Source organism: Zeugodacus cucurbitae, chromosome X (genome assembly GCF_028554725.1).
Source record: "Zeugodacus cucurbitae isolate PBARC_wt_2022May chromosome X, idZeuCucr1.2, whole genome shotgun sequence".
In the NCBI taxonomy this organism is placed as follows: domain Eukaryota; kingdom Metazoa; phylum Arthropoda; class Insecta; order Diptera; family Tephritidae; genus Zeugodacus; species Zeugodacus cucurbitae.
This window is the reverse complement of record NC_071672.1, coordinates 29,670,584-29,686,804: the sequence shown is the minus strand read 5'-3', so window position 1 is coordinate 29,686,804 and position 16,221 is coordinate 29,670,584. Positions and strand designations below refer to the sequence as shown.

Genomic DNA, 16,221 nt, shown 5'->3' with positions numbered 1-16,221 from the left:
GTCCCTAGGGAGGGTACCATTAGAGACACTAACTCCATCAGGGAATTCAAAGTCGCTTCTGGTAGCTTAGGTGATTGGGTTAGTAAGGCATTCGAGGTGCTACTCCAAGGGTGCTCTTTGTCTGGGTGCATTGGTGTTGGCATTTCAAACTCTATAAATTCTAAATTCTCAGTACCATTGGGTTTCCCCAGTTTCTTCCAGGCAGTGGTATATGCAATTAACCGGCGCACCGAGCCTAATTCTACTACACTATAAGATTCAAGTGTATCGCTGTCCTTTCCAAACTTACTTCAGGCGCTTAGACATAGATCAAGGCTTACAACAACATAGGATGTTTGCACTGCAACAACAAGAAAAAGCAGTTTCTTTTTATACTTACTTACTTTTGAATAAAACAGTTATATCAGCTTTTATTTTATTAGCTTAAGTAAGTAACGAATATGCAAAATTGAAGATTTTACGAAATCATAGTTATTCGTTTCATGTCCGAGATGAATTGCTAAACTTATTTACATGTTTAACACGTGCCGTAAATCCTTTTCCAATAATATCAGCATCTATTTACAACAATTGTGAATTGCTTTCAAATCTGTTTCCGTCTACTATTCATAACCTTGAATGATTACAGGCTGTGTTCCAAAATTACTTCGCATTCACTAATAATCAGCGTGGGAGAGATAACGTTTCTAAGTCCTATATTAAGATTTTTATTGGGGGATTTTAGAGATTTCATAGATAACATAAGAAATAATTTATACATATAAATAACTGTTCATATATTTAATACGTTTTAGTTTTCACACTTAATACATTTCGCCTAATTATCGACAATTAGCAGCAGCTGTATATGAAGAAGAAAAAGAAGACAAGTTAAAAGACTAATCAATAAAAGATTTTAGGTGAAACGCTGTTATTTTTCCCTCTTGGTGTCTTCAAATATTTATTTACCTATGTATATCATATCCTTTTAGTTTAATTTCATCACAATGTTTGATTTGTATATATACAAAAAATGGAAGCCTCCCATTTAAACATTTTTCTAGTGACTTCTGCTTATATAATCTTTTCGAAATGGTTTACACAAATATTTTAACCTTAACATCAGGAAAATAATATGTTCTAAAAAATATACGTGTATATTGCGTACATTATTATGCCATCAGATCCAACAGAATTAAAATTTATAAAAAAAATGTTATATTTTAACTAGTTTGAGTGCTATAATACCTACATGCATATTTTCCAGTTTGTTTCATGTGCAAACAAAATAACATTTTTCAAAAGTAACTAAAAACAAAAATAAATCTTCTTCCAACTATATATAAGGACTTTATCAAATAAATTGACGTTATGATGTCTCGTAGCTTGTTAAGAGCGCTGAATCCACCGGTTCCATACAGCTGGGGCAAGTTAGACTACGCATAAGCCAATCATCAATACAGTGTACATGATATATATGCATGCATGGCAAATAACGTACTGCCTCATCAACACAAAAATCTATCATACAAATGACGCATTCACGTATTTTTTTGGAGCCATCGTAAGTGCCGATCGGGAGATGTTGAATTAAGCCAATTCGCTTTGCGATTTTCACTTGCTCCTCCTCAGTTAAATGTGAAGCTGGACGTCTAACCGATGGCGACGGAAAGAAAACAGGCTGAAGCAGTTCCTGCAAAATTAATACGGCTTCAATGATATTTTACTTGATTTCTATTTTCTTTTTTTCTTAATTAATTTCTGGATTTAATATATGCGCGTCTTCTGTATGTAACAATTTGTGTATTTCTTATAGTTATTTGTAACTTACCGAATAAATTGGTGCCGGACCATTTTGATCAGTTGCGAAATCATGTGTGTTGCTACTTTCGCTTCCACGCAGAAGTGAAATGTCATCTGTGCTGTTTATTTTCAAGCAATTACCCATATTATCGTATTACTTGCAAGGTTAATACTTTGTTACTGCCTGCGTACAAACAAAAAAAGTTATGAAAAAAGTGCATAATGATATTACACAGAATGGTGTTTGTATGGTCGTGATAAACTTTATATCCTTTTGGGGTGATATCAATAAATACTAATAGATATTTACATTTTATTGAGGGCACTACCGAACATTTTATACGCTCGCAGTTGCTATGCTCACAGGTGGGGAAATATTTTGAGGTTTTGGCAAAATTTTATATTAAAAACTGCTGCAAGTGAACTCAATGTGGCTAATAATTGATTCCTCAGCAAATTCGATTTCGGTGCGATAACGATTTTCGATTTTTGAACGAAAATTTCCAGGCAATCATTGATTCCGTAGAAAACTGCTTTTACTCAAAATAAAAATGTCAAACTACATTATCGAGGGCAAGTTGGACAAGTTGGGAAAATTAAATTGTCTGGGCTTTTTGTTTATTTAAGTGAAACTGTTAGTTAAGGTGACAATTATATAAAAATTCGTGTATAACGTATATATTTTCCAATGACTAATCAGGGGTTACACACGTACTGATGGAAATTAGAGCTGAAATACATATTAATAACTTAATGGTCAAAACTGGGTTAGGACGCCGACAGGATAGTACTTCAATGGATAAAATCCGGAACAATTCTGTTTCGTTGTCGGAACAACGCATTTCTTAAGGTCCCCATTATTTGATCGGGGCCGATTTGTTAGACATCTTAAAATAAAAATTGAGAGCTTTAAATTTTACTCAATTTCTAATTATTGTAGAAAACAATGACTTTGACTTCATTGCACTAACTGAAACACACTTTAATAAACTTAACTTTGATAATGAAATTTTTCTTGAAAATTATAACACATTTAACTGTATGTCAAACTCTTCTAAAACCGGAGGAGTTACATTTTATACTAAGAAAAATTGGAAAGTTGTAAAAACATCTGAAAAAATTGTTATATCTAAAATATGGTGGTTGACATGTGTATGTAATGATGGTGACAATATACAATATATAATATTAATCGTATTATATAGATCCCGAACTAGTTCAAAATCAGAATTTTGCGAATTCTTTAAAGAAAATGTGGAAGAACTAACCGAAAAAGGTAACACTATAATAATACTAGGAGATTTCAACATAGACTGGAACAGTGATGAATTTTATAAAAATCAAATTCAAAGTATTTTAAATGATAATGGCCTAACCCAAAACATGCAAGAACACACTAGAATAACAAACCACTCACGAACAATTATTGATTATGTTATATCGAACAAATTTAAAAATTTCGGATCATAAAATAATTAAAATATAAATTCCAAGAAAAACAAGCAAATTGTCAAAAATTTCACAAAGAAGTAAAAAAAAATATTATTACAAGTATGATAAATCAATATTTAAAAAGAGCATAGAAAGAATAAACATTGAATATGAAGAAAGGCATTCCATCGAATACAATTTAAATAAATTAGAAATGACATTTAAAGACATAATTGCAAGTAATACAAAATGTAAAATAAATAAATATAGTAACACCAAAAAAATAGTTCAATAGAAATCTAAGCTTACTGAAAGCAGAAAAAATTAATGCGTACCAAACAGCAAATATTTAAAAATACACATGATAGTTGGAAAATATATACCAAAAGTAGAAATAAATACAAAAAAGAAATAAACAATGTAAAAAATAATTATATAAAGAACAGTATACGAAATTGCCAAAGCCAAAAACAAATGTGGAAAACAATCAAAGAATTAGTATTACGTGAAGAAAGATTAGAAATAAATACGGTTATATTTCAGGGAGTCGAATGTAATGACAGTGAAAAGATAGCAAACAAATTTAATGAGTATTTCATAAACAAATTGAAGAAATGAAGTAGTACAATTGAAAAAGTAAAATATATAAACCGAATTAGGGATGTTAACAGCAGATTTAAATTTAGGGAAATAACAAATGGAGAACTTTGTAAAATATGAAAAATAAATCAGATTTCGATAAAATAAATAGAGACATGATGTTACATAATTGGGAAAAAAATTGGATATAATGGGCCTCATGCATAAAACGTGAGCTTGAGCTCGGACTCGATTTTTTGAGTAAAAGGTGCTTGTCGTATGCATAATAAAATTTGATGTGTTTGCTTTTACTCGCTGATTCCGTTTGATCTCATCGTGCTCAGTATGAACGAAGTTAGATGAGCTAGTGCTCATTTTCATATGCATAAAAACAAGCTTTTGCTTTCTTTTGTGAGCTCTTGCTCAAATTTTGTTGAGGCTGCCTTATAGTTGACTCGCGTACACTAAAAAGGAATCATGGCTGAATATTTTGTGCCACAAAGAAATATAAAATGTTATCAACAGCGTAAAACAAATTTAACAAGCGAGGATAAAAAATTATATAGGTTTGTATTCTTAATTATAAATTTTTTTTTTATTATATAATTAATAATAAAATGATAAATACATAGGTTTGATGACACTAGCATCTGTTGGTTGGCTTATTATTTTTTTGAGAAGTCAGAAGAAACACTTAGTGATGCCCTCAGTAACATTGATAACATTTGACTATATTTAATATTTTGTGCAGATCCTGGATTCCAAAATGGTATAACCTCAAAATTGCATAGTAATGTTCAAATCCGGATATCTGTCTGTCTGTCCGTCCGTCCGTCCGTCTATCGGTCCGCGCAAACTGTAACTTGAGTAAAAATAGTCACATATCTTCCTGAAATTAGTAGACGTGTTTTTTGGCACTATATGAAGATTGATTTCGTCCACAAAATGGCGGAAGCCGAAAAACCATAAAGTGCCATAACTAAGCCATAAAATAACCTATGAAAGTAAAATTAGGTACAAAGGATCGCGCTGTAAAGGGGCATATTTGGATGTAATTTTTGTACATATCTCGTAAACTACATACAAAAGCTATATCAACCAAACTCTCTAAAACCATTTCTTTTAATCGGATTATAACCACGCCCACCTCCCATGCAAAGGTTATGTTGAAAACTACTAAAAATGCTTTAATAGGAAAGGAAAAGTAAGGAAAAACCCCAGAAACCTGAAATTTCGTTATAAAGATGGTACATAAAAGCTGCACTCAAATTGGAATACAAAAGTTCAAATTGGCTCCTCCCGCAAACCCATACGACAGAAACTAATCCACCAATTTCAATGAAATTCGGTTCATAATATATTCCAGCCATCCCAATAATATGTTGTGAAAATAGGCCAAATCGGTTCATAACAACGCCGACTTCCTATAACCAGAACTGTGAAGTCAATCTGAATCGTCGGGTCATAACTTCAGCTAGCTTCCATGTACCTAATATTAAGGTATCCAACTTTCAATGTACTTTATACCATATATATGACGAATATGTGAGTCAAATTGTATGTTATAGTAATAAAATTAAATGATTAATCGGAATTTAGAGAGTATAAAATGTTCGGTTACACCCGAACTTAATGCTTTCCCCGTTAATTGAATGCCTAATTTTTGCTCAATTTCTTTTACACATGTTTCTAGTGTATGTTTATTTAATTTTTAATGCTTGGTAATTGACCTTTTTCTAGCAAATATTTATTTTGTTTTAGTTTTTCTACTAAAAATTTAGAAATGTCGTAAGTTTCTATTTTATTATTATTATTTGATCCTACTTCTACTTCACTTTCACTTGACGACACGTTTGCACTTCTATAACATTAGATTTTTGATCTCCCTTTGCTCAAGTAATTGCAATTGGTTTGAACTCATTTTTATGCATATGAAATTGAGCAAAAGCTGTTGCTGTTTGATCGAACTCGACTTACGAGCAATTGCTCACATGCCTCAACCCAGCGCTTTTACTCGTTTTTATGCATGAGACCCAATATCTTAAAAATAATCAATAAATCGTTAGTAGAAGGTGTCTTTCCACAATCGCTAAAAGGATCCATGATAACTCCAATTCAAAAAAAAACGCAACACAAAAAAAGTAGAAGAATTTAGACCAATTAATACATTATCAACAATTGAAAAACTGTTATAAATCGTAGTGAAAGAACAATTAATTGGATATCTTGAAGATAATATATGCAGAAGGCGAAAATGAGGAGGAGTGCAAGAATAAGATACTCAATGATATTGATGAAGTTTGTAACTGGTTAAAGATGAATAAACTTAACCCTCAGTGACTGAAGTGATATAGTTCTAACAATTCTAATGACGTGGTAGACTACCAGACACCATTTCTTTGTCTTATATTTTCCAAGTTCCGTTTTGTAAAACTAATAAAACCATTTTTATTTATTGTTTATAAGTTTAAGCTATTATTTATAAAGGTATTTTTCTAAAAAAGCGAAAATTGGTGTTATGTGTTATTTATCGGTATGGCATGATTTTTCTGCAAAAAATATAGACCTGTATTAGATCATCAAAAAACAACTCAAAAATAAATTTTTTTGAACAAATGTTTTTAATTTTTTATTATTTAGACTTCAATTTAACAGTTAATAACAAAAAGTTATAAATCCAGTGGTAAAAAAAATTAACAAACATGTTAAATGGTACATTAAAGCTTCTAACTTAACAAACAAAAAATATTTCATGTTATAATTTATGTAGCTAAAATTTTAAATTTTGCTTAATTTGCATTTATTTAAACAGTCTTAAGACTTGAGATCATATGTATCTATATATGTATAAAAACTACAACTTTTCCTGGGAGGTTTCACAAAGAGGCTTGGAGCACTGGAGGCAGATTAACTTTAAGCAATCACAACAGCAGTACCTTGTTACCCTTTTTATTTATTGGGGACAATTGAATTTTCTACCACTTGGTGGATTAGATTGAATAATTGGTGGAGGAGGGGGTAGATCTTGGTCAAGTACCTTGGTGAGCATCATTCTTAGTTCTCGTGGCAACCTTTCATTGTACACCCGGAATTTCATATGGTCTAGCACCAATTCTCTTGCCAGATTGAGCATAAATGTTTTTCTTCTCATTTTTAGATCACTATCAGTACACATTTGATATAAGGCAAAGGCATTAACTGACGTGTTGTTTAGGAGACACTATGAAAATATAACAAAAATACTGATGTTATTGTCTCACAGACACCAACCTTAATATTGATGTGGTTGACTCGCAGACACTTTTTCGCTTAAAATGACACGTGTGCGTGCATCAATTGATCTGAACAAACTAACATAGGCATAAGTACACAATAAGAAGGTACAGAGAACGAGAGAGTAGATGTATGGAAAATAACGGTACAAAATACTCTTTTGTGTCTGTTGGAGTCTGCTAGACTGCCACATCAGTCACAGAGGGTTAAATTGAATGAGAGTAAAACGAAATTTAAGGAAATAAATTTCAAAGGGCCTTTTGCTTTAACAATAAACGATAAATGTATTGAGAGAACTAAAAACATTAAATATCTGGGTATTATTATAGATAATGAAATGAAATTCAATAATCACATAGAGTACATTTGTAAAAAAAATTGGAAAAAAAAATTAGCATACTTTAGAAGGATACGTAAAAGAGTTGATCTTATAACAGCAATAAATATATACAATGTGATAATAAAGCCACATTTTGAATATTGTTCCAACATTACATATACATGTGCAAACCAAAAACATATGGAAAGACTGCAAAAATTGCAAAATAAAGGAATGAGAACTATTACATTTAATTACTATTACAATATAATAAATATACATCAATAAAACACATGTTAGAAACGTTAAAATGGCTTAGTATCAGAGAAAGATTTGAACTCAATATTCTTATAACATTAAATAAAATAAACAAGTAAGGAAGGGCTAAATTCGGGTGTAACCGAACATTTTATACTCTCGCAATTTATTTTTTTAACTTTATTAATATGATACACAATTCGACCCGCATATTCTTCATATATATTGTATAAAGTCCATTGAAAGTTGGAAACCCTAATATTAGGTTAGAAGCACCGAGGTCCTAATGTTCGATATATGGGGCCTTGAAAACCTATGGTCCGATTTCGGCCGATTTTTAGAATGGGGCTGCCACACTATAAACGTAATATTTGTGCAAAGTTCTGCATCGATATCTTTACTACTGCTTACTTTATATATTGTAAAATAAACGATTCAGATCGTCTTCAAAGTTCTGGTATATAGGAAGTAGGCGTGGTTGTGAAGCGATTTGGCCTATTTTCACAACATATCATTGGGCTGTAAGGAAACTATTACAAACCAAGTTTCATTGAAATCGGTCGAGTAGTTCCTGAGATATGGTTTTTGACCCATAAGTGGGCGATGCCACTCCCATTTTCCATTTTGTAAAAAAATCTGAGTGTAGCTTCCATCTGCCATTTCCTATGTGAAATTTAGTGTTTCTGGCGTTTTTCGTTAGTGAGTTAACCCACTTTTGGTAGTTTTCAACCTAACCTTTGTATGGAAGGTGGGCGTGGATACAATCCGATTTCCTCCATTTTTGGACTGTATAAGGTAGTACCTAAAATAAACGACTCTAGAAAGTTTCCTTGATATAGCTTTAGTAGTTTGCGAGATATGTACAAAAAACTTAGTAGGTGGCGGGGACACGCCCACTTCCCCAAAAAAATTACATCCACATATGCCCCTTCATAGTGCGATCCTTCATACCAAATTTTACTTCCATAGCTTTATTTATAGCTTAGTTATGGCACTTTAAGTGTTTTCGGTTTTCGCCATTTTGTGGGCGTGGCAGTGGTCCGATTACGCCCATTTTCGAACTTAACCTTCTTATGGTGCCAAGAAATACGTCTTCCAATTTTCATCAAGATATCTCAACTTTTACTCAAGTTACAGCTTGCACGTACGGACGGACAGACAGACATCCGGATTTGAACTTCACTCTTCACCCTGATCATATTGATATATATAACCCTATATCTAACTCGTTTAGTTTTAGGACTTACAACCAACCGTTATGTGGACAAAACTATAATACTCTTGTAGCAACTTTGTTGCGAGAGTATAAAAATGGAAGCGCACCTAAATATTTAAGTGAAAAAATTGAATATGTAGGGGAAACCCAAAATTACAATCTATGAAATAACAATGATTTTAAAATTGCATATAAGCAAAGTTCCAAAGCGCAAAAGTCTATGTTTTATACAGGTTTAAAAATGTTTAACAATTTACCATTGGAAACAAAAAATGAAACAAGAAGCGTAGCATTTAAGCAAAAGTGCATAGAATTCGTTAGAAATAAGACAAATAATTTATTAAATTTGTAAATATGTATATATGATGTAAAAAGTATTTTTTATACTAATAAAGTTTATAATAATAATAAAAAAAAAATGAGTGAAATGGGTCCTTCAAAAAACACAGCCTCAACTGCTCAACATATTTCTCAAATTGATATAGATTTGGATAGATTCGTACATATATATACATATGTATATAAGTTAATGTGTGTGATATTTACATTAAATTAAGTGAACACCGTTTTTATCTTCATCTATTTTAGACCTAAATAGACATTAATGAAAGATATTTCACCATTTGTATAATAATTGAGTATGTATTTCTAAATTGTTACTATGCACTTTCACAGCATTAATATGCTCAATAACAGACATGTATAGAAATATAGAATCAATAGCAGACATGGGTTTTTATACTCTCGCAACAAAAGTTGCTAAAGAGAGTATTATAGTTTTGTTCACATAACGGTTGTTTGTAACACCCAAAACTAAACCAGTTAGATATAGGGTTATATATACCAAAGTGATCAGGGTGAAGAGTGGAGTTCAAATCCGAATGTGTCTGTCCGTCCGTCCGTCTGTGCAAGCTGTAACTTGAGTAAAAATTAAGATTTCTTGATGAAACTTGTCACACTTATTTCTTGGCACCATAGGAAGGTTGCATTCGAAAATGAGCAAAATCGGACCACTGTCACGCCCACAAAATGCGAAAACCGAAAACACATAAAGTGCCATAACTAAGCCATAAATAAAGCTATAAAATTTGGTATGAAGGATCGTACTATGAAGGGGCATATTTGGATGTAATTTTTTTGGGGAAGTGGGAGTGGCCCCGCCCCCAAATCGGTTTTTTGTATATATCTCGCAAACCAATAGAGCTATATAAACCAAACTTTCTGCAGTCGATTTTTTTAGCCATTTCCTTTTACAGTCCAAAAATGACAGAAATCGGATAATAACCACGCCCCCCTCCCATAAAAAGGTTAGGTTGAAAATTACTAAAAGTGGGGTAAACTCACTAACCAAAAACGTCAGAAACACTAAATTTCACATAAGAAATGGCAGATGGAAGCTACACTCAGATTTTTTTACAAAATGGAAAATGGGCGTGGCGTCGCCCACTTATGGGTCAAAAACCATATCTCAGGAACTACTCGACCGATTTCAATGAAACTTGGTTTGTTATAATTTTTTTTGTAACATCCCAATGATATGTTGTGAAAATAGGCCAAATCGCTTCACAACCGCGCCTACTTCCTATGTACCAGAACTTTGAAGACGATCTGAATCGCTTACTTTACAATATATAAAGTTTAAGTCTTAAAGTTTTTAAGGTCCCATATATCGAACACGAGGACCTCGGTGCTTCTAACCTAATATTATGGTTTCCAACTTTCAATGGAATTTATGCACTATATATGACGCATATGTGGGTCAAATTGTGTATTATTAATATAAATAAAGTTAAATAAATAAATTGCGAGAGTATAAAATGTTCGGTTACACCCGAACTTAGCCCTTCCTTACTTGTTTTTTTATAAGGGATTGCTGGCAGTTATATTTTCTAGTTTTAAGTAAGTAAGTAAGTAGAGTAATCGGTTGTTCCCCTAGACACAACACTACTTTGTTTCGATATAACTTTTTTTTTACTATTTTTTATTATTTAGAGCGACCACAGGGGTAAGAAAACCTTTTAATTGTTCCATAGCCTTAATTTAAAACCTAATGTAGAGAATATTTAAAAAGGCATATAGCATATTAAAGTGAATATTTGAACTTTAAAAGGGAATTTTTAAAAACTAAACGTCAGTTCATGAATTTCGAAAAGTAATTTTTTTAAAGCATAGTATATCTATCTACGTAAATAACAACACATGGTTAAGAAAACGAAGGGTCGGCTTTAGTATACTATCCCAGGCTTTCGGTAAAAAAAAATGGGTATCGTTGAAAAGAGGAGGTTCTCCAGATTAAGAATTTGTAATATATGTATATAGCTGCAGCCGACTTATAGTTTTCGAGATATTCGCACTTAAAGTTGAAAAAAGTGCAACTTTTTTCTCGAATTTTCACATTATATACCGAATATTTTATTAATATTATGCACTTATTTTACACTTACACTTCACCACACTGTTTCTACATATTTATTTTATAAAAATTATGACGAAAATAGCTGTAAATAAATATTTAACATTTTACACAAATCTTCGTTTCAATAATAGCAAAAACGGGTGCAGGTTGACAAGTAATCAGTGTTGCCACATCAAATATTTTCCAAAAATTAAAAAAAAAGAAAAAAATTAAAAAAATTTAATTTAAAAATAATAAAAATAAACAGAAAAAAGAAGGATTATACCCCAAATACATTAACGATAATGGTGTTATGACTAATGCAAAATCTTTCGGTATTACCTTTTTTGAAGCGCGGCCAAAGGCCGCCTATGCGGAAAGTATTTCTACACGAAAGAACTTTTCATTTCCCTTACTAATAGTACATAGAGTTAGTATCTATTAATATTAATACAATCTTTTTATAGGGCATTTGTTTTCTGCATTTGAGGTATTTATTTATGATGATTCTTCTCATTCGTTTGCAAAATATCTGATATGGCAACACTTATTACTTGTCAAGCTGCAACCCTTTTTGTTATTGTTGAAATTAAGAGATTTGTGTAAAATTTTAAATATTTATTTACAGCTATTTTCGTCATAGTTTTTATAAAAGAAATATGCAGAAACAATGTGGTGAAGTGTAAGTGTAAAATAAGTGAATAATATTAATAAAATATTCGGTATATATTGTGAAAATTCGAGATAAAAGTTGCACTTTATTCAACATTAAGTGCGAATATCTCGAAAACTATAAGTCGGCTGCAGCTATATATATACATATTCTTAATCTGGAGAGCCTCCTCTTTTTAACGATACCCATTTTTTTACCGAAAGCCTGGGATAGTACACTAAAGTTTTTCCATTTAAGTATATATCACTTATTGTTCAAAGATATATTTAAATAACAAGTATTCTAATTATGGTTCATTATGGTAATATATACATATATATATTATCATAAATTTTGTTCAGTTAGATATTATCTTTATCAAATTTAGCTAAATAACTGCATAATAATTATTTGAACTTGACACTACTTGTGTATATTAATATGTTCTTAATTATTTTGAATATAATTTTGAAGAAGTAAACACATTATACCGAAATATCCTTACAGTAAACTGTTTGTTTCCCCTTAAGTAAAAACAAAATTAATACACTTCAAATGGTTCATACCCCATTATGACCAGGATCGATGTTTTTAGGTATATATATGTATTATATGATGGTTTTTGCACAAATAGCCAAAAAAAAACAGTTTTATGGTCTAGTTCATTGTTTTTAATGCTTTGTTCGTTGCTACCTTTACAATTTCAATATAATTGCTATAGCAAAACAATAGTTAACAAACTTTGCAAAGTTCAAAACATTCACCCAGATTTTCTTTATTTACTTGCACATATTAAAAGGTTCTCACAAACGTAAATAACAGAAAACAATTTTACTTCAATCCACTGTATGCAAATGAAGAGATTGCACTTTATTACCGCCGCAAGGGTTCTTTGATGTGAATTTATTTCTAACGTAAATAGTTGGCAACACTAATTCATGCTACGTTCAGAGTACTGATATATGTAAAGCAATTCACATGTGCTGAACACAAAGACGACGACACGACACGACGAAGCGACGGCTGATTACAAATGTCGCTCTGAAGCCAGCGTCTTGAACATTTTGAAGACGGCAGCCACATATCAAACAGCAATTTCATTGTTGCCGTACTAAAATCTTTCACTTCAATAAAATTTACATTTTAGTTTAAAGTGAAATTATGTGTGCAAAAATTGTAAAAATTGGCGATATATTTGTTTTATATAATCGATTGTTATTATAAATGATATATGATAAAGTTATTTTACGTTTCTGTTGGCAAAATAACGTCATACTTGTGAGAACTTTCAATAATTTTACATTTCATAAATTAATGGCAGCTCTACAGCAACCATTGTCGTCGGCAAAATTAGAAACATTTCTAATTTGGCGACAGGGAAGACTTCAACCCTTTTGTGGTGAAGTCGTGCTGTTGCCTAAAAATCTGTGTCGATAAGAACGCGTGTATTTTAATATTTGACAGATGTCGCTCGTCGCTTGTCGTCGTCTATGTGTTCAGCACTACATACTGCAAAACTTTATAACCAAATTACAATGCCGCAGTGGCGTGAGTGTTAGTGACAGTTATCAGCTGTTATTTTAGAAGTAATGTGGTGCTGGCTTTAATATACTATCCCAGGCTTTCGCTGATAAAATGGTTATCGTTGGAGAGAGGAAATTCTCCAGATTAAGAATCTGTATAGTTTTCGAAATATACGCACTTAAGGTTGAAAAAAGTACAACTTTTATCTTTAATTTTCGCGAAGTCCGCCAATGCATAAAGAATATGTAGTATAAGTATTATAAAACTAATTGATGCAATAAAATATACTTAGAGTCCATAAAGTGAATATCATAAACTTTCTTTATATAATCTTTATACAATCTTTGTTTTCTGCATTTGGTTTTAGGCATTCGCTTGTAAAATATCTCATATAGCAACACTTAATAATTGTCAAGCTGCAACCCTTTTTGTAATTGTTGAAATAAAGAGATTTGTGTAAAATGTTAAATATTTAAATGTGCAGAAACAATGTGGGGAAGTGAAGTGTATAAGTGCATAATATTAATAAAATATTCAATATATATCGTGAAAATTCAAGATATATATATATATATTTGGCGTAGGAGCCGCTTTAAGCGATTATAGCCGAATCCACCAGAGCGCACCACTCATTCCTCCTTTTTGCTTTTTGGTGCCAACTGGAAACACCAAGTAAAGCCAGGTCACTTTGCACTTGGTCCTTCCATCGGAGTGGAGGTCTCCCTTTTCCTCGACTTGCTCCAGCGGGTACTGTATCGAAGACTTTCAGAGCTGGATTGTTTTCTTCCATCCGTACAACATGACCTAGCCAGCGTAGATGCTGTCTTTTTATTCGCTGAACTATGTCAATGTCGTCGTTTAAATCGTACAGCTCATCGTTCCATCGTCTGCGGTATTCGCCGTTCCCAATGTTTAGAGGACCATAAATCTTGCGCAAAACCTTTCTCTCGAAAACCCCAAGAGTCGTCTCATCGGATGTTGTCATCGTCCACGCTTCAGCGCCATACATCAGGACGGGAATAATGAGCGACTTATAGAGTTTGATTTTGGTTCGTCGAGAGAGGACTTTACTTTTCAATTGCCTACTCAGTCCAAAGTAGCACCTGTTGGCAAGAGTGATTCTGCGTTGGATTTCAAGGCTGACATTGTTGGTGTTGTTAATGCTGGTTCCCAGATAAACGAAATTATCTACAACTTCAAAGTTATGACTGTCAACAGTGACGTGGGAGCCAAGACGCGAGTGCGCTGACTGTTTGTATGATGACAGGAGATATTTCGTCTTGTCCTCATTCACCACCAGACCCATACGATTCGCTTCCTTATCTAGTCTGGAAAACGCAGAACAAACGGCGCGGTTGTTGCTTCCGATGATATCAATATCATCGGCATACGCCAGGAGCTGTACACTCTTGTAGAAGATTGTACCCTCTCTATTTAGCTCTGCAGCTCGTATTATTTTTTCCACCAATAGATTGAAGAAGTCGCACGATAGTAAGTCACCCTGTCTGAAGCCTCGTTTGGTATCGAACGGCTCGGAGAGGTCCTTCCCGATCCTGACGGAGTTTTTGGTATTGCTCAACATCAGCTTACATGGCCGTATTAGTTTTGCAGGGATACCAAATTCAGACATCGCGGCATAAAGGCAGCTACTTTTCGTGCTATCGAAGGCAGCTTTAAAATCGATAAAAAGATGGTGAGTATCGATTCTTCTCACTCGGGTCTTTTCCAAGATTTGGCGCATGGTGAATATCTGGTCCATTGTAGATTTTCCAGGTCTAAAGCCACACTGATAAGGTCCAATCAGTTCATTGACGGTGGGCTTTAGTCTTTCACACAATACGCTCGACAAAACCTTATATGCGATATTGAGGAGACTAATACCACGGTAGTTGACGCAGATTGTCACCCTTCTTATGGATTGGGCAGAGCACACTAAGATTCCAATCGTCAGGCATGCTTTCTTCCGACCATATTCTACAAAGAAGCTGATGCATGCACCTTATCAGTTCTTCGTAGCCGTATTTGAATAGCTCGGCCGGTAATCCATCGGCCCCCGCCGCTTTGTTGTTCTTCAAGCGGGTAATTGCTGTTCGAATTTTTTCATGGTCGGGTAATGGAACATCTATTCATCGATTGGGGAATCGGGTTCGCCATCTCCTGGTGTTGTACTTTCACTGCCATTGAGCAGGTCGGAGAAGTGTTCCCTCCATAATCCCAGTATGCTCTGGACATCCGTTACCAGATTACCTCCTCGGTCCCTACATGATAATGCTCCGGTCTTGAAACCTTCTGTAAATCGCCTCATCTTTTCATAAAATTTTCGAGCATTACCCATGTCGGCCAGCTTTTCAAGCTTTTCATACGCATTTCGGCCTTTTTTTACGTCTGCAAATGCGTCTCGCTTCCCTCTTCAGTTCTCGATATCCCCCGAACGTGTTGTGGTCGATCGCAACGTTGCGAGGTAGGCAGTCTGTTTTCTCTCCACTGCGGAACGACACTTCTCATCGTACCAACTGGTTTTTTGGCGTTGCCGGAGACCAATTGTTTCGGCTGCAGCGGTATGCAATGAGTTTGAGATGCCGTTCCACAGTTCCCTTATATCGAGATGCTGATGAGTGCTCTCAGAGAGCAGGAGTGCAAGTCGAGTAGAAAATCGTTCGGCTGTCGGTTGTGATCGCAGCTTTTCGACGTCGAACCTTAGTTGTGTTTGTTGACGGGCGTTCTTTGCTGCACAGAGGCGAGTGCGTATCTTTGCTGCTACTAGATAATGGTCCGAGTCTATATTTGGTCCT

The 16,221-nt window shown here is 33.5% G+C and overlaps 1 protein-coding gene across 6 annotated transcripts; it reads right to left on the bottom strand.

Moving 5' to 3' along the window:
• Positions 1 to 910: 910 nt before the first annotated feature.
• On the bottom strand, positions 911 to 12,842 carry LOC105218329 (RING finger protein 11). Of its 6 annotated transcripts, none has more exons than XM_011193857.3 (3): positions 12,689 to 12,842; positions 1,811 to 1,966; positions 911 to 1,672 (listed from the first exon to the last, which is right to left on the bottom strand). In XM_011193857.3, the coding sequence occupies exons 2-3, from the start codon at positions 1,925 to 1,927 to the stop codon at positions 1,349 to 1,351; spliced, it is 441 nt and encodes a 146-aa protein (XP_011192159.1). In that variant the 5' UTR covers positions 1,928 to 1,966; positions 12,689 to 12,842; the 3' UTR covers positions 911 to 1,348. The 6 variants fall into 6 exon arrangements, with proteins under 6 accessions (XP_011192159.1, XP_011192158.1, XP_011192160.1 ...); XM_011193856.3 differs by having other exon boundaries at positions 12,599 to 12,805; XM_011193858.3 differs by having other exon boundaries at positions 12,670 to 12,804.
• Positions 12,843 to 16,221: the final 3,379 nt, after the last annotated feature.